Source organism: Myotis yumanensis, unplaced genomic scaffold (genome assembly GCF_028538775.1).
Source record: "Myotis yumanensis isolate MYYU_CA2020_CCGP unplaced genomic scaffold, mMyoYum1.0.hap1 SCAF_9, whole genome shotgun sequence".
In the NCBI taxonomy this organism is placed as follows: domain Eukaryota; kingdom Metazoa; phylum Chordata; class Mammalia; order Chiroptera; family Vespertilionidae; genus Myotis; species Myotis yumanensis.
Window position 1 is genome coordinate 23,972,918 of NW_027223760.1, and position 19,259 is coordinate 23,992,176.

Consider the following 19,259-nt stretch of genomic DNA (forward strand, 5'->3'; position numbering starts at 1 on the left):
AAACCTCCCTCACAAGAGGAACTGAATGCTTGTTACAAGACATTCCAATGCAACTACAGGCCTTTTTCAATCACCAATATTCTTTATGCACAAGCTGGAAGTCAGCCCAATATACAAGATTACTTTTTTAAAGGGGCTTACAATTCCATGCAAGAGCGCCTGTAATTTTCCTTTCCTTCCAATAAGGAAACTCAAAGAAGGGAGATTAGTACAAAATCTCATAGCTATAAATAAAACAATTATTCCCAAACATCCTGTGGTTCCAAATTCAATAACCTATTATCAGCTATTCCTGTGGACTGCCAATAGCTTTCAGTAATAGATTTGTGTGGTGGCGTTTTCAGCATTCCAGCAGAAAAAGATAGTCAATACGTCTTTGCTTTCACCTGGGAAGATTACAAGTTTACTTAAACAGTAATGCCTTAGAGATATACAAAGTCCCACCTATTTCTCTTAGATACTAAAAGCTTACTTAAATGATGTTAAATTTTTTTCTAGAGATTTTACAAGATTTCACTCTAATCCAATCTATATATATAAAAGCCTAAGCGACCATTACGACCGGACGACTGGCTGGTAGCTATGACGTGCACTGACCACCAGGGGGAAGATGCTCAATGCAGAAGCTGCTCCCTGGTGGTCAGTGCGCTCCCACAGCCAACCTCCCACGGTCCCTTCCCCCCGCCAGCCGGCCAGCCCCAATCAGCCCCGATCGACGGCCAGGCCGAAGGATCCCACCTGTGCACAAATTCTTGCATGGGGCCTCTAGTATGTGAATAATTTACTTGTATGCTCTAGGACATTACTAGACTGGAAAAAGGACACAATTTGTCTATAACAATAGCTAGCTATAAAAGGACATAAGGTCTCAAAGGATAAGCTTCAATTCTGCTTACCTCAAGTAAAATACCTTGGCCATCTCATCTCTAAAAATGGGCTACTAATTAACCCTGAAAGATTCAGAGGAATTCTATTTTTTCCTCTTCCAAAACCAAGAAAGCAGCTTAGAGAATTCCTGGGTTAGACTGGATATTGTCACAATTGGGTTCCAAATTTTTCATTAATTGCCCAGCCTCTATATGTCTATTAAAGTCAAATTGACCTGACCCAATTCAGTGGAACCCAGAAGGGAAACAAGCTATAAAATCTCTAAAGAATCATCTAAAGCTTCCACTCTGGGACACCTTAATTATAAACTTTCCAACTTTTTATACATGAAAATAAAGGAGTTTTAACTAAAAAATATACAGGCCCAGTCGGTGTGGCTCAGTGGTTGAGTGTTGACCAGTGAACCAGAAGATCATGGTTTGATTTCCAATCGGGGCACATGCCTGGGTTGCAGGCTCGATCCCCAGTAGGGGGCATGCAGGAGGCAGCTGAACAGTTCCCTCTCTCATCATTAGATGTTTCTATCTCTTTGAAATCAATTTAAAAAAACACACATTAAAAATAAAGCAAATACTTTTTAAAAAAATTAAAAATATACAGATTATCATAGAACTACAGGCTATTATAGTCAGCAATTAGACTCAGTAGCCAAAGGGCTCCCTCCCTGCATAACAGCCATCTCTTCTATAGACATGTTGTTAAGCAAACAGAAAAGATAGTTATGGGCTCTCTTTTGTTTATATTTCTCACTAGAGGCCCGGTGCACGAGATTCATGCACTCGGGAGTGGGGAGGTATCTCAGCCTGGCCTGCACCCTCTTGCAGTCCAGGAGCCCTCAGGGAATCTCCGATTGCCAGCTTAGGCCCACTCCCTGTTCCTTAGCTCAGCAGAGATGGGAGAGGCTCCAGCCACCACTGCTGCTCTTGCCAGCCATGAGCCCTGCTCAGGGCTTCTTGCCAAGCGGTGTTCCCTCTGTGGGAGCGCTCTGACCACCAGGTGGCATCTCCTGTGTTGAGCATCTACCCCCTGGTGGTCAGTGTGTGTCATAGCGACTCGTCATTCCGCTTTTTGGTCAATTTGCATATTAGCTTTTTATTATATTGGATTGTGTTGAACTCCACTAAATTCTTATCATACTCAATATTCTGTCAGCCGACTGACTCTTGCCACCTGCACCTATTTTACTTGAACTTGATGTTACAATCAACCAGCAACTATGCTACTTTCTTTACAGAATGAAGACATCCATGAAAGTGTTTTGCTTACTGGTCACCTTCTTATTCATAGGAATGGTTTATAGGAAACTCCTTGATAGTGCTGACTTAATCTGGCTTACAAATGGATCTCTGAAAGATAAACAGGTATGTTACCAAGCTAGACATGAAATAACTACCTAAAAAAAATCTGCCCAGCAAGCTGAATTGTTACAACTTGAACTTGTCAATTGGCCAAAGATCAAATAGCCAATATTTACACCTACAGTAGCTATGCCTTTGGTGTCGCTCACAACTTTAGAATATTGTTAAAGTACCAAGGTTTCTTAATTTCCTCAGGGCAGCCCATAAAGAATGGAAAATAGGTTGTAAAATTATTAGATGTCATACAGAATTTGAAACAATTAGCAGTTATCCAAATTCCAGAACACTCTAAATAGCTGCCACCATGGAAACAAAAGGAAATTACTAGCTAATGCTACAGCTAGATCGGCAGCATTAAACAGCCAAATTATCCAGACCTGAGACTCACCTTACTTCCTATTAAATTAATTTAAAAAAAGAAAAATCTTATAGTTCCAATGGACAGCTGCTGAAGAAAAGAGAATATGACAACTAAAAGGGAGAACCTTTGTCTCAGGCAAACAGATACAACTTGTCAGAAACCAATCTCACATAGAGTGGTTTAATTACCTATACTTTAATATGTACATAAGCTAAAACATTGGGTCTTGAAAAAAATAATTTCACGAAGTAAAAAATATTACTGCTACTGTAACTCAAAAACTGTACAGCACATATTCTATTTATCCAAATATAACCCCAAGAAATCATTCCACAGGTTCCAAGGACATTTCCCACTTCCTTTAGATCCATTTTAAGTATGGTAACTGAATTTTATCCAAATGCCACCATCTAAAGAACAGAAATATGTGTTAGCTATTATTTGTGTGCATTGAGACATTCCCTGGCAAGAGAGCCACACCCTTAATGGTAGGTAAATTATTAGAAAAAAAAATTAATTCCCAATTGGGGAATTCCCTCTGAGTTACAGTGACTGAGGGACTCATTATACTGGTCAAAAAATGCAATCAATTTGTAACACGTGGCCTATTCTATAATATTTTCATTGTACCTATCACCCTCAATTCTCCCTCAACATGGCCCTCTATAACTACTACATACAAATGGTACAATTAAAACTCAACTAGATAAATTTTCAGAAACTTTTAATCTCCCGTGGCCAAAAGCTCTCCCTATACTGATCCTCAACCTGAAATCTACTTCTTTTGATAAACATAGTCTTTCTCTTTATGAAATAGTCCACCAGCTGCCCTATGAATCAAGATGAAGGGACATATGAATCAACTTTACTAAAAGAAGACATTCTGTATTATCAAGGGCTCATTAACCAGCTTATAGAAACTGATAAATTAGTAACATTCATTCCACAGTGCACTCCTGGAAGGACTTCAAAGACCACAACTTACAACCAGGAGCTTTTTGTCCATTGGAAGAGACATTAATCAAAAACTCTCTCCAACATTATTGGAAGGGACCTTATCAGGTGCTTAACCACAAATGGACATCTGCCCCTGTCTCTGACACTTGCCTCTTCCTACAGTGGAGATTTAAAGATTTCTCCAGGATGAGAAATTGACAACATCAAAAATAGACAGCTGCCGAAACCGGTTTGGCTCAGTGGATAGAGTGTCGGCCTGCCGACTGAAAGGTCCCAGGTTCGATTCCGGTCAAGGGCATGTACCTGGGTTGCGGACACATCCCCAGTGGGAGATGTGCAGGAGGCAGCTGATCGATGTTTCTCTCTCATCACTGTTTCTAACTCTCTATCCCTCTCCCTTCCTCTCTGTAAGAAATCAATAAAATATATTAAAAAAAAAATAGACAGCTATCCCAAGACATGGACAAGGCAAGGTATACCTACAAATTGATGTTGAATTTTATTTGTTTGAATGTATTTACCTGTCTGCTAATATTAATAATAATTATTATATTTGTTCTTTAGGCTTTTCTCAAACCTTGTGTATATAGCCCAACTGTTAATAATTGCTGAAGGTGTTATAATACTCTTTTTTTTATAAGCTTCTCTTTTGAAATTTAGAAAAAATTGCAATGCTATTGCAATGCTATTGCAAAAAGAAGGAAAAAGATGTGTATATTTTTAAGAGAAGTTAAAATAGTTTGTCCTAATAAGCTGGATATTTTTGAAGGAATAAAAAGAGACAAACTAAGCGGAGGGCAGTTGTAGAAAGTTAGTGAAAAACAATATAAGGAAGGAATTTTACATATAAATTCCAGAATCTAATTATGGGAATATACTTACCCCTTAACCCAACAAAGACTACTATATTAATTCAGGTAGAAGCTGAAATGGCATAAAAACATGGCCCTATATAACTACTACTGAGGCACAGGAAATCTTGAAACTCTTACTGTCCTCTTGGCCTCTGAAATTTTAAATGCTAATTGTAATTTATAGCATTGTGTTCTTACAGCCTTGGTTCTGATTAAAACTTAAGGTTACAGCTTTCAATTGCAGAACTAGTGGAAGTCAGATCAACAACAGCACACCAGTGCTTCCAATGGAAGTAGATGGGTCACAGTAAATAGGAATCCATCTCATGGTCAGATTATGAAAACTGGAAAGATGTAAGGTATGTCCTCAAACTATAAGTGAATGCTATACTAGATGCAAAATACATAGGAAAATTAGGCAACAAAACTTGGATCATGATAGCTTATAGGTTAGAAATGACCCAGAGTATTTTTCTTAATAAAGGCCCTTAACACCTGAATGCTTCCCATTTATCTACTTTTCACTTTTGAGAAAATTTGGCCTTGACTTCCATCCAAGGTTCCTGTCTTGCCCCATCCCCAATGGTCCATCATTCAGCAAGACAGATGCTGATTCTGAGACTTCCTAGGAATAAGCCTTCCTAGCACCCTGGGACCTCATTATCCAAACACAAGGTTGGTCATCAATGCATCCTTTGGGTTTATAATCAAAAGAGGGACATGTGGACCAAAAAGGGCCACACACTAAACCTGACAGACTCAAAGGAGGCCTGCGTGGCCGCCTTACAAACTCAGAGACCTAAAGTAACTACACAGGATGGTCTGAAATTAAAACTTTCTGACTAAAAGCAGTTCAAGGTGGGTAGTCATGTCCTAGGGCAATATTTTTCCCTAACAAATGTCAATCTTCACCTTAACTGAGCCTGTCTGTTGTCTTTTTGCATCTAGGATAACATAGCTGATACCATGCATTTGGAATTACAAAATAATGCCCTTCCCCCCACCCCCCCATTCCAAAGCACAACTACCACACCAGAGCAGGGACCACACATCCCCTCATTGTTATTGTTATCGTGTTGATTGTTAACTACCCTGTACCCACCTATATAAGAGAAATATATGTCTATTATTTTACTTTTTATCCAATTACTGAGGTTTGCCCACCCACCTCACCCCCGAGCTTTCTCCCACCTCCCTAATCTATTACCAGTGGATTTCATGTAACCCACTTATACCTCCTCCTTTTACTGTAATGTATAAAATAAGGTGCAAAACTGCCATTTTCCAGAGCATTTTCTCAATCCGTTGAGGTTTTGCTTCCCGGCAATTGTCATCAGTTTGGCTCAAATAAACTCATAAAAATTCTTACAAGTTTGGACGTTTCTTAGGTTGACAACAGCATCAATGCAAAGTCCAAATCTCACCTAAATTTCACTCAAAAGTCCCAATCATATCATCAAAATCAACCAAATGAGGTATGGGTGAGACTCTGGATATAATCCATCTATCCTGAGGCAAAATTCCTCTCCACCTGTGAACCTATAATGTTCTTGGCTCCCAATACAAGAGTAGAACTGCCATAGGTAACAGATATAATCATTCCTGTTCAAAAAGAGAGAAATGGAGGAAGAAGAGTCACTGGTCTCATGCAAATCTGAAATCCAGACAGGCAAACTGGAAAAGGGCTCAAGTCCTAGGCAGAATTCTCTATACTTCCCAGCTCCACCAATGGGCCTGCGCTTCTGCCCTCAGAGTCACCCTTCCTGTTTACAGCGGGCAGCATGTTTCTTGCTTGCAGAGTTTGGGGCTCTGACAGCCTTCTTTCACTTTGCCCTCTGTTCCCTTTAGTTCAAACTGGCAGTGTTGCTGCTCGAAGACTCTCAAGAGCCTGTGGGACTACCATATGCGCCCTCCATTAGACAAGAGGCCCCTCCAGAGATCTTGTCTGGATATTCCCGCCTCTATTTTTGGCTTCTCCTTAGAAGCTGAAGGAATCTGAGTCCCACCCTTGATCTCTTCAGAGTGTTTTGTGTAAGTGAGTACTCTGACCTTTCAATCTTTCTGAGGTTTTAGCAAAAGACTATAGAGTAACCCCTTCGACTTTTCCTCTACAGCATGTTTTCCTACTGGATCTTTATTTTAATATCCTTTGCCATTTTGCTAGGCTAAGAATTTCCAAAATTAAGAACTCCTAGTTCCTTTTTCTTAAAAGGTATAATTGACATATAACATTGTGTTAGTTTCAGGTGTACAAAACCTCGATATAACAGACTCAGGCAAGGAGGTGTCCGTTAAAGCCGAAAGTCCGTTATATAAAAAAGTAGGTTTTCCAAATGTGTATGTTAAAAAATTGACCAATTAGTTCATTTACCTGTTTTCACTTATCTAGACATGACATGACTGTGTAATTAAAATTTAAGTATGTATGAAAAGTTTAATTTCACAGAAAGGTTTGCTATATTACAGTCATTTTAACTTTATACTGAGTAGGTCTAGCAAATGCATGCATTCACATCGAGAGTCAACAGGTGCACACGGCTGGGGCGTGGCTTAGCGCACGTGGAACATCGGCTCACACGTGTTAAAAATGCTGCAGAAAGTCACCCCAGGGAACAACAGGCCCAATCACCGCCCCCGATGCAGTGATCTCGTGCTAATCGTTCGCCAAACATTGTTTGTGAGCAGTGACTCTTGGATTTCAATTTGTAGATTAGAGGGGGAGATATGTAATATTTATTTTTGTCAGCAAAATTACTAGTTTTTTTTTTCCAGCATATGGCCTATTCGCTAAAATTTGTTAAAAATAACAGTGAATTTTAAAAATGTAACAGTGAATTAATAACAAACTAACCTGTTAACCTAATTATAAGCAAATCTTGGTTAACAGCATTTTATAATTAACAGGGTGGCCCTGGCCGGTGTTGCTCCATGGTTACAGTGTCAGTCCACACACAAAGGGTCTCGGGTTCGATTCCAAGTCAAGGGCATGTACCTGGGTTGTAGGTTTGATCCCGGCCTACTTCCTCCCTGTTTCCTTCCTCCCTCCTCCTCGCCTCCCTTCCCCTCTCTAAAAATCAATGAAAAAAATATCCTTGGGTGAGGATTAACAACAGCAACAAAAAATTAAAAGGGTGTTACTTTTCACATATGACACACGGACCAGAAATTTTGACCGTTAAATTCAAAGTCCATTAAATCAAGGTCCACAAAATTGAGGGTTTACTGTATAATACAATTATTTTATTTTTGTAAAGAACTCCTGGTTCTTGTTTAACAGGTCTCTCTTAAATTTATTTCTCTACTCCCAAATTTACTGTCACAAAAAAAACCAGGCCGCACCTCAACACTGTTTAGAAATCTCAGTTTCATTGATTAGAAGTCCTGCTTGCCACATAACTGCAGGACACAATTCCACCAACTTTCTGTCACTACATAACAAAGATCCCCTTTCCTCCAGTTTCTATCATCTTCCCCATTTTCTTCTGAGTTTTCACTAGCAGCACCTTTAAGGCCCATATTTTATTTTATTATTTTTTAATCCTCACAAGAGGATATTTTTCCATTCCTTTTAGAGTGGAAGAGAGGGGAAGGGGAGGTGGAAGAGAGAGAAAAAACATCGATGTGAAAGAGACACATCGATTGGTTGCCTCCCACATGCACCCCACTGGGGCAAGGAATGAACGGCAACCCAGGTACATGCCCTTGCCAGAACCAAACCCAAAACCCTTGGGTATGTGGGCCAATGCTCTAACCACTGTTCACCAGCCAGGGCAAGGCCCATATTTACATGGACAGTCACTTCTCTGTAGCAGAGTCTTTGACATTCACATTTCTAGTAACGGTCTGTTCAAGTCAATACAGGCTTTTTCTATCATGCTCTTCAAAATATCTCCAGCAGCTGCTCACTGCTCAATTCCAAAGCCACTTCTACATTTTTAGATATTTATTATCTAATAAGCAGCACTTCCAGGTACCAAAATCTCTATTCGTTTTCTGTTCTTATTTTTCTAGCTTTGAGATATAATTGACATATAACATTATGTAAGTTTAAGGTACACAACATATTCACTTGATACACTTCTATACTGCAAGACCCTACTGGTTTTCTATTGCTGCTGTAACAAATTACCACAAACTTAAGGGCTTAAGACATTCATTTCTTTATCTTTCAGCTCTGTAAGTTAGAAGTCCAAAACAGGTCGCACTGGGCTAAAATCAAGGTGTCAGCAGGGCTGCATTCCTCTCTGAAGGCTGTAGGGGTGAGTCCATTTCCTTACCTTTTCCATCCCAAACAAAAGTCCTTGGCTCACAGCCCCCTTCCTCCATCTCCAAATCCAGCAAGATTGCATCTCTCTGGCGTGGCTTCCGTCAACACATCTCCCTAGGACCCTTCCTCCTGCCTCCCTCTTCCCCTTTTAAGGACCCTTAGCCTGATATTGGGCCCATCTGGATAATCCAAGATACTCTCCCTACCTGCTGATCAGCAGCTTTCTCTCCCTTCGGCCACGTGATGTAACATAGTCACAGGTTTTGGGAATCAGGACGGGGATATCTTTGAGGCAGGGAGGGGCATTATTATTCTACCTACCACATTTACTAATCACTTAAAATGAACAAAAAACCAACCATAATTTAAGGCAGCCTAATAAGATTCAGAGGGAATATTAGCAATTAAACAAACAAAAAACTCTCAATCAATAGTTGACTAATCTATTTTCAATTTTTCCAATATTTAGTGAAGCTAGCTGATCTAGTGAAGATTTTCTATGTCTTTCTTGTGGCAGACACTGTTCATTGGCTAACCCAATACCTATTTCCAACCCGTTCTTCCTTGCCTGCCCCTAATACTTGGGCTATAAAAACTAAATACTCACTTTCCCGAACGCCTAAGGATGGTCATATAATACAGCTGTGCCAAATGAAATCTAAAAATTGCCTTGGGAAAAGCTATTGCATAAAACTGATAAAAGAGGCATCCAGATGGTGCTGCCCTCCCTGGCCCCCTTCCCAGTACCCCACCCATCTTGAATGGTGCACTTCCAGTAATTCAGGTATCTATTTTGCAATAATGTGAGAATATCCACGAGAATTCAAGAGACACCAGCCCTGCCACTGTCGAACTACTGAACCAACACCAGCTACTCTAGCCTATTTTGTTTCAGTGACTATTTACACTGCCTTTCAGCTTCCAGCTGAAAGCTCTGGAAATTGAAACTACATTCAACACAACTGCTGGTTAAACATAAGCACCCTCCTCCAAAATTTATTTTGTTTTACCAAAGCCATATTCACTTCAGTGAGTTATAATTAAGAAGGCAATTATTTTTTAAATAGCATCTGTTACATATTTTAGAACTCTAAATTATACATACTCATTCTAGGACATTTGGAAATGATCAAAAGTTTAAAGAAAATAACTAGCCACAACCCCAAATATCCAGAAATAACCTCCTGATAATATATCAGTGCATTTCCATCCACATGTTTTATGTACATACATAAAATATATTTTTTAAAGTGAGACTATATGGAATACGTAGACTTGAATCCAACTCTCATCCAGCCCTATATTGAGGACTTTTCCACATCACTAAAGATATTTCAGCCCAGCTGGCGTGGCTCAGTGGTTGAGCATCAACCAATGGACCAGGAGGCCATGGTTCGATTCCCAGTAAAGGCACATGCCCGAGTTGTGGGCTCGATGCCCAGTGTGGGGCGTGCAGGAGGAGGCCGATCAATGATTCTTTCTCATCATTGATGTTTCAATCTATCTCTCTCTCTCCCTTCCTCTCTGAAATAAAAAAAAAAAGGATGTTTCAAAATATTTTCAAAAAATTAAAAATCAGATTATGAAATATGATTAAGTAATCATTAACAATGGTAGGCACTTAAGTTGTTTTATCCTTTTTGCCAATGTAAACAGTGTTGCAGTGAACATCACTGTATACAAGTCTTTCGGTGCTCTCTCTGATTATTTCCTGAACATTGTTGCATAGATGTGGCAATTAATGGGTCAAAGGGATAAACCCTCTCAAACATTCAACAAAAGCTGCCAAACTGCTTTTTAGAGAAACTGAATCAATTTATTTTTCTACCTTCTTTCTATATACAAAATAGTCTCCCTTACAAGTAATGACTGTCTTTTTTTCTTTTGCCAATTTGAGGAGTAAAAATATCATAACTCATTCTCGAGTTAATTTACATTTTCTGGTTACATTTTCTGAAAACGACTAAAGATATTTTGAACCTTTATATTGGTTATTTTATGAATTATCACTTGGAATTTTTTCAAGTAGAGGAGTTCTTTCTATTGTAAATATTCTGATGTAAATATTTTATTTCAGTGTAACACAACTCTAGTTTTGTTTACATATATTTTAAAACATTTAAAATTTAATCATATCTATCATGTTATCAGATAGGGATGGTTTTTACATGACAACACATTTCAGAAAAGAATGCTTTGAGATATTATATTCTTCTAAATTCCTATTGACTTTCTTATAGTCAAACAAGTAAAACTAATATCAAGAGAACAACAAGCATTCCCACTAAATAAATAAGTATTCCACCGTAGGTTTTGACCATTCACCTACCTGCTTGTGACAATGATGACATCCTCAGAGATGTTAGCCATTTCTTTGATGGTAAGGTAGCACATTCTTCTCAATATTTGCTGAAATTATTTATAAAAGGCAACAGGTTATTCCTAAGAAAATAGCTTTCTAAAATGTTTGAAATGAGAACACCAAGTAGATATATTTAGAAAGTTTTTCTCAAAAAGATTCTCATCCACCCAAAAAAGTCCTTTCAAAAATATCTGGATAAGAAAATACTCAGAATACAACTATTTCCTAAACACAAGTAATTGCTGCACTGACACTGGAAAACACCTAGATGAAAACTCAAAATTTCAGTTAATTATCTGGATTTTTATGTAAAGAGACCCAAAGTTGGACTTGGGCAGTGTGAGTCCAAAGACTTAAGATTTTCTTTTTATCGTTGACTCTATTGCATGTGTCCCCATCCTCCCCCCTTTTGCCTTCCTCCATCCTGCCCCCGCCCCCCAACCCCCTGGGTCTTCACCACACTATTGTCTGTGTCCATGGTTATACATATACACAGATAAATTCTTTGGTTGATCAATTCCCGTCCTCCTCAACCTCTTCCCCTCTGAGATCTGTCAGTCTGTTCCATGTATCCATGCCTCTGGTCCTATTTTGTTCATCAGTTTATTCTGTTCTTTAGATTCCTCATATAAGTGAGATTATGTGGTACTTGTCTTTCTCTGAGTGGCTTATTTCACCTGTTAAAGACTTGTCCCGGAAAGTGTATTTTTAAAATTCTTTAAAAATAAAAATATAAAGGGATGGGCAGACTCTGCATTTTCCTTAGTTCATCATATACAGATGTTTTCCTTAAAGTATCCGTGGTTGTATAACTAACTCTCATTTTCAACGATTAACATTTCTAGATACCTGGATCTAAAATACATGTTAAGCTACCAATAATAAAGTTTTGTCTACCCTTTCTCCTCACTTAGATCTCTGGTTTATCCATACACTATGAGCACTGGTTCCTCTGGCCTGACTAGTCTCATTCTCTACCAAGTAACTTCAAATGTCTATAAGTAGTGAAACTCAAATACATCAGACCCAGCCTCAGAGTCTAAGCTATAGAAAGAATCTAGTGGAGACTACTGAGCCCAATAAGAAAAAGGAACAAGAGTGTGAGGGTTCTCACGGTGATTAAACACACACACAAATAAAACCTCCTAAAAAGAGAAAGCCAGTACAAGGCAGATATCTCCATGTGAAACTACTAGGAGAAGAAAACAGAAAATAAGAATAAAAACTTCAGAGCTGAATATAAAAATAAAAATCCATGAAGGAGAATAAAACTGAAGATACAAAAAAATTAAAACCACATTTCAAATACCCAACAAAATGACTAAAATTTTTTAAGTGACAATATAAAATATTGACAAAGTTGGGCTCATACCTACTAAAACATATTGCCTAAACAAATATACAGAGATGCTAAATAAAAGAGGAACAAAAATTTTAAATATGTAGCCAAGGACAAAATAAAGGGCAATTTATAGGTGCCAAAAATGGAAAAACAAACAACTCCTAGCTACAGAAATACAAGGCCAGGGTCCTACTGGCATAGAATAAAGTCTAAGAAGGTATATTCTTCAGGCACAGGGAAAATTATTCTAGATAATAATTCAGAAATATAGCAAGAAATGAAGAGTAGAAAGAAAAAGTGGTAAATAGTAACAAGACAGTGTGGTATTGGCAAAAGAATAGACAAATTGATCAATGGAATAGAATAGACCACCCAGAGATACACCCACATAAATATAGTCAACAGATCTTTGGCTTAAGAGAAAAGGCCATACATTGGCACAAAGACAAACTCTTCAACAAATGGTACTGAAATAACTGGACATCCACATGCAAAAAATTAAATCTAGACTAACCTTACACCATTCACAAAAATTAACTTCAAATGGATCACAGACCTAAATATAAAATGCAAAACTGTAAAACTTAGAAGAAAACCTAGATAACTCTGGGTATGGAGATGACTTTTTAAATACCAGTATAATACTCAAGGAATGATCATAATAGAAATAATTGATAAGCTGGCCTTTATTAAAATTAAAAACTTTTGTGCAAAAGACAGTATTCAAGAGTACGAACAAGCCACAGACTGGAAGAAAATACTTTCAGAACACATATCAGAGAAGGGACTGTTATCCAAAACATATTTAAAAAAAATCTTAGCCTGCCCCGGCATAGCTCAGTGCTTGAGCATTGACCTATGAACCAGAAGTCACAACAGTTCAATTCCCAGTCAGGGCACATGCCCGGCTTGCAGGCTAGATCCCCAGTGGGGGATGTGCAAGAGGCAGCCAATCAATTATTCTCTCTCATCATTGATGTTTTTCTCTCTCTTTCTCTTCTTTCCTCTCTGAAATCAATAAAAATATATATTTTTAAAAATCTTACAAGTCAAAAATAAGAAAGCAACCTGATTTAAAAATGGACCAAAGATCTTAACAGACACCTCACTTAGGAAGATATATGGGTGGTAAGTAAATATATAAAAAGATGCTCCACATATGTCATCAGGGAAAGGCAAATTAAAATGAGATACCACTAATACTCCTAATAGAATGGCCAGAATCCAGAGCACTGACAACAGCAAATGACAACAAGAACTCTCGTTCACTGAGGGTGGACACAAAAATAGTACAGTCACTTTAGAAGATGTTTTGGTGGTTTCTTACAAACTAAGTATACTATTACCATATGATCCAGCAATAGTGCCCCTTGATATTTACCCAAAAGAGTTGAAAACTTATGTCCACATAAAAATCTGCACCAGGATGTTTACAGCGACTTTACATTCATACCTGCCAGAAGTTGAAAGGAACCAATGTCCTTTAGTAGATGAATGGATAAACTGTGGTACATCCAGACCAGGGGTCCTCAAACTACGGCCCGCGGGCCACATGCAGCCCGCTGAAAACACTTATCCGGCCCACCGGGTGTTTTTGCCGCCGCTGTGTGCATAGGAATTTGTTCATAGTTTTTTTTTAAACCATAGTCCGGCCCTCCAACGGTCTGAGGGACAGTGAACTGGCCCTCTGTTTAAAAAGTTTGAGGACCCCTGATCCTGACAATAGAATATGATTCAGCATTAAAAATAAATGAGCTATCAAGCCATGAAAAGATATGGAGGAAACTTAAATGCATATTAATTAACAAGTGAAAGAAGCCAATCTGAAAAGGCTATACTGTATGTTGTATAAGTCCAACTATATGGTATTCTAAAAAAGGCAAACTTATGGAAGACAGTAAAAAGATCCATAATTGCTGGGTATTAATGGGGAGGGAATGAAGTTAGGGGGAAGTTAAGTGGAGTACAAAGGATTTTTAGGGTAGTGAAAATACTGTGTGATATTTTCATAATGAATGGATATCATTATACATTCTGTGGATGTCAAAACCCATAGAATATACATACACCAGGACTGAACATCAACATAAACTATGGACTCTGGGTCACTATGAGGTACAGTAAACCCTTAATTTTGCAGACCTCAATTTAACGGACTTCAGATTTAATGGATAAAATTTCTAGTCTGTATGTCCTATGTAAAAATGAACACCCTGTCAATTTTTAAATGCTTTTAACCAAGATTTGCTTATAACTAAATTAACAGGTTATTTTTTATTATTAATTCACTGTTACTTTTAACAAATTTTAGTGAATAGGCCATATGTTGGAAAAAACACTGTGGTAATTTCACCAACATAAATAAGTATTACGTATTGACAACTCTAGTCTACATACATATTTAAATTCAAGTGTCATTGCTCATAAACAATGTTCAGGTGAGTGATAAGCATGTGACCACACCGCACTGCACTCAGTAACTGGTCCTGTTGTTCCCTGGTGGGACTTTCTGCAGCAGTTTTATTAACACGTGTGGGCTGATGTTCCCACATGCGCTAAGCCATGCCCAGGCGTGTGCACTTGTTTACTCTCGGTGACTGGTGAATGCATGCATTTGCTAGACCTATTCAGTATAAAGTTAAACAGTAATACATATGGAAAACTCATATATGTATTACAGTAATACATACAGAAAACTTCTGTGAAATTAAACTTTTCATTCATAATTTTAATTACACGAACATATCTACATAAGTAAAAAACAGGTAAACTAATTTGTTAATTTTTTAACATATGCATTCAGAAAACCTACTTTATTATATATCAGACTTTCGGCTTTAATGGACACCCCCCTCTCCCAAATTAGTCTGTTAGATAGAGGTATTACTGTATCAACGTAGGTTAGTCAATTGTAACAAATGTACCACTTTGGGAAATGTTGATAATGGGGAGGCTGTGCATGTGAGGGGACAGGGAGTATATGGAAAATCTCTGTACCTTCCTCTTAATTTTGCTGTGAACCTATAACTGCTAAAAAATAAAATAAAATCCTTTATTGAAAAGTGGTAAAGACATGAGTAAATGTGCATGAATAGAAACCGAGGTTATGACACACACCGTTTATATACTCACACATATATTAAGTACGAAGCATCCTAAGGTTCTCAAATGTCCACGAACAGGTAAAAGGTAAAGATGAATATTAGACTTTTGATAAGTCAAAAGTCCATGTTGCAATTTCTAGGCTAAACACTAAATAGAACTTCGAAACTATTATTCCACATGTTGTTGCTGCTGTTCTGTTTATTTTTATTCAGTCTCTTTTCTGTTTCATTTTGGATAGTTTCTATCTTCAAATTCACTGATTTTTCCTCCTGTAGTCTTTAATCTGCTATTAACCCAATGCAGTGTATTTAACCCAATGATAAATAGGTAGATAGCTTTTTAAAAATTTCTGAGTGTCTCTAGATGTCTTATTTTGCTTCTCATTCTTGTTATGTCTTTCTAAACATTCTTAAGCATCTAGACCAGCAGTCACTAACCGGTGGTCCGTGGACCACTGGTGGTCCGTGAGGTCCGAAAGGTTGGCAACCGCTGATCTAGACCATATCTAGAATAGCTATTTTAACGTCATTACCTGCACATCCATCGTCTTTATTATTTCTGGGTTCGTGTGTGTTAATGCATTTTTCTCCAGATTATGAATAATTTTTTATTGCATGCTATACATTGTGAAGTTTATGTTGTTAGGCGCTGAATTTTGCTGTATATTTTACATAATATTGTATATATTGTTTACTCTATCATGAAATTAAGTTACCTGAGATCAGTTTTTCACGTTTCAGGCTTGTAAGAGGTTTAAAGCTTTAGTCTGAGGCTAATATATTCCCACTAGAGTCCTGGTGCATGAAATTCATGCACTGGTAGGGTCCCGAGGCCTGGCCAGTGATCAGGGCTGATCAGGGCCTTCCAGCTGCCGCCAGGGCCTCCCTTCCCTGGTTGCCAGCTGCTGGCCGGGGACTTGCTTCGTTCCACGCCACCCCCTGGTCATCAGTGCACGTCATAGCGAGCGATCAAACTCCCGGTCTCCTGGTCGAACTCCCGTAGGGACACTTTGCATATTAGCCTTTTATATATATAGATAGATTACGGAGGTGATATCTTCCTGAGAACTATACCAGATGACAAGGTCTTTCCACTTTCACTGGGGGGGAATATGAACTATTCTTAGCCTGGTATTCTGGTGATTCTTCCTTTGGCCTTGAGTAGTTTCCTTTTACATATGCACAGATCAGTTCTTATCCAAAAAATAAAGGAGGGCCCTCAGTAAATTGCTGAAACTATCTCCTGCCTTTCTTTCTTCCCTCCCTCCCTCTTCTCTCTTACTCTGCCCTTCAAATTTGAGCTTTCTTAGCCTCTCCAACTCCACGTCTTCTCAACTGGGTATGCTCTTCCTGACTTGAGGCCCGTAACCTGCCCCTGGGCAGTGAGCTACTGTACTCCAAGGGCTCACCTTATTTTCCTTTTTCTTTAATTGCAGTCCTGGGATACCTATTAATTCAATGCCTGAAAACTACCGGTTAATATATTTTGTTTGATTTTCTAGGTATTAATGATAGCAGGGTAAATCTAGACCCTCTACTTCATCACGGCTGGAAACAGAACAGAAATGTGTTCCTAATATCAAAACATATGGTAAAAAAAAAAAAAACAACGAAAAAAAAAACCATACCAAATATGGTGAATTACCTCGTTACTCCTTTATGATGTCCAACACTAATCCAAAGTAATTATAGAACACAGTCTATATAATTTCATTCCTTTGAAATGTGTTATCTTGCTTTATGACTCAATATAGATTTTTAAAAATATTTTTGTGTTCTTCATTTACATTTAATATAGATAATGATGATCTATCTACCATCTATTACATGATTTGTACTTTTCTTTTTTTTCCCCTTCCTCTGGTTTGATTTTTTAGCATTCTAGTTTTTTGCACACTTAGCTTGGAAGAGAAAAACAACAGAGACAAATCAATGAAACAAAAGCTGGTTCTGTTAAGAAACCAATAAGTTTATAAACCTATAGACAAATTTTCCAAAAGTAAAAGAGAGTAGATACAATTTACCAATATCAGAATGAAAGAAGAGATATCACTATAAATCATACAAACATCAAAAGAGTACGGGAATACATATTTTGAACAATTTTATGCCAAAAAAGTTCAGCAATTTAGATGAAATGAAAAAATTCCAAGATACAAACTAGCAGAGCCTAGGGACCATACCCGTGCACAAATTTCATGCACTGGGCCTCAAGTTCTATTCATAACCTAGTAACAAAAACTGGTAACAAACCAAAGATTCTTCAACTGATAAACAGATAAACTTAGGTACATCCATACAATGAAATCTGACCTCTCAAAATTCAATAATAAGAAAATATACAACCAGATTATTAAAAATGGGCAAAAGATATGCACAGATCCTTCACGATGGAATATATATGAAGACAAATAAAGCACATGAAAATATGCTTGGGGGTCATTAGGAAAATTCAAAATAAAACTACAATGAGGTACCACTACACAACTCTGAGAATGGCTGAGATTAAAAACAAAACAAAAAAAGATAATACCAAGTGCTGGCCAGAATGCAGAGCAACTAGAACTTACTATACAGTCATGGTGGGAATGGCAATCACTTTGGAAAATGGGTTAGTACTTTCTTACAAAGTTAAATATACTTATACCTATTATCTGACCCAGCAATCCTACTCCTATGTATTACCCAAGAGAAATAAAAACTTATGTTCAAAAACTTGTATATGAATGTTTATAGCAACTTTATTCATAACCTGGTAACAAAAACTGGTAACAAACCAAAGATCCTTCAATTGGTAAACAGATAAACTTAGGTACAAAATACTACAATGAAATAAAAAGGAGTAAACTACTGATACAAATAATGGATCAATCTCAAATTCATTAATGCTAAGTGACTGAAAAGAAGACTCAAAAAGCATCACACAGTATGACATCATTCTCATGACTTCCTAGAAAGGGAAAAAACTTTAAGTAAAGAAGAGATATTACTGGTTGCCCAGGGCTGAGGATAAGAGGAATAACAGATATACAAAGAGGCAGGAGGGAACTTGTTAGAGTGATGAAAATGTTCTAAATCTTGATTGTGGTGGTGGAAATGCTATTGTATGCATTTGTAAAAACTCATAAAACTTCATCCTAAAAAGGGTGAATTTTACTATATATAAATTATACTTTAAAAAAATAAAACTACAGTGATAAGTGAGTCAAAAGGCAAGCCACACACAGGAAGAAAATACTTACAAAACACCTGATAAAGGCCTTTTATCCAGAGTATAAAGAACTGTACAACCCAATAAGAAAACAAACAACCTGATTAAAAGATTTGAACAGACACTTCACCCAAGAAGATATAAAGGTGGCGAAAAACATGCATTTGCTTAATACATGCTTAATAAATTTTAAACTTACAAATCAATAGGAGGAATATAAATAAGAAAAGAATATGAACACAATTCACAGAGAAGGAAAGTAAAATGGCCACTAAACATATACATGCTTACTACTTTCATAATTAATGCCAATCCAACAATGCCACTTCTAGATATTAACCAAACAAAATAAAAGCACAGGCCCATCCACACAAAGACTTGTACTTGAATGTTTTAGCAGCTTTGTTTGTAATATCCATAAACTGAAACAACCCATTAACTCGTGAATGGATAAATTAGAGTACCTCCATACAATGGAATACTACTCAGCAATAAAAATGAACAAACTACTGAAACACACAAAAACTTGAATTAATCTCAAAATTCATAAGCTAA

General features: G+C 37.5%; 1 protein-coding gene across 1 annotated transcript in view; it reads right to left on the reverse strand.

The window, feature by feature from the left end:
• Nucleotides 1-19,259, reverse strand: part of COPG2 (COPI coat complex subunit gamma 2) — a 220,151-nt gene that overhangs the window by 190,367 nt on the left and 10,525 nt on the right. The window contains exon 5 of the mRNA XM_070423904.1: nucleotides 11,015-11,094. Coding sequence (XP_070280005.1) covers nucleotides 11,015-11,094 — 80 coding nt within the window. The remainder of the gene's footprint in view (nucleotides 1-11,014; nucleotides 11,095-19,259) is intronic.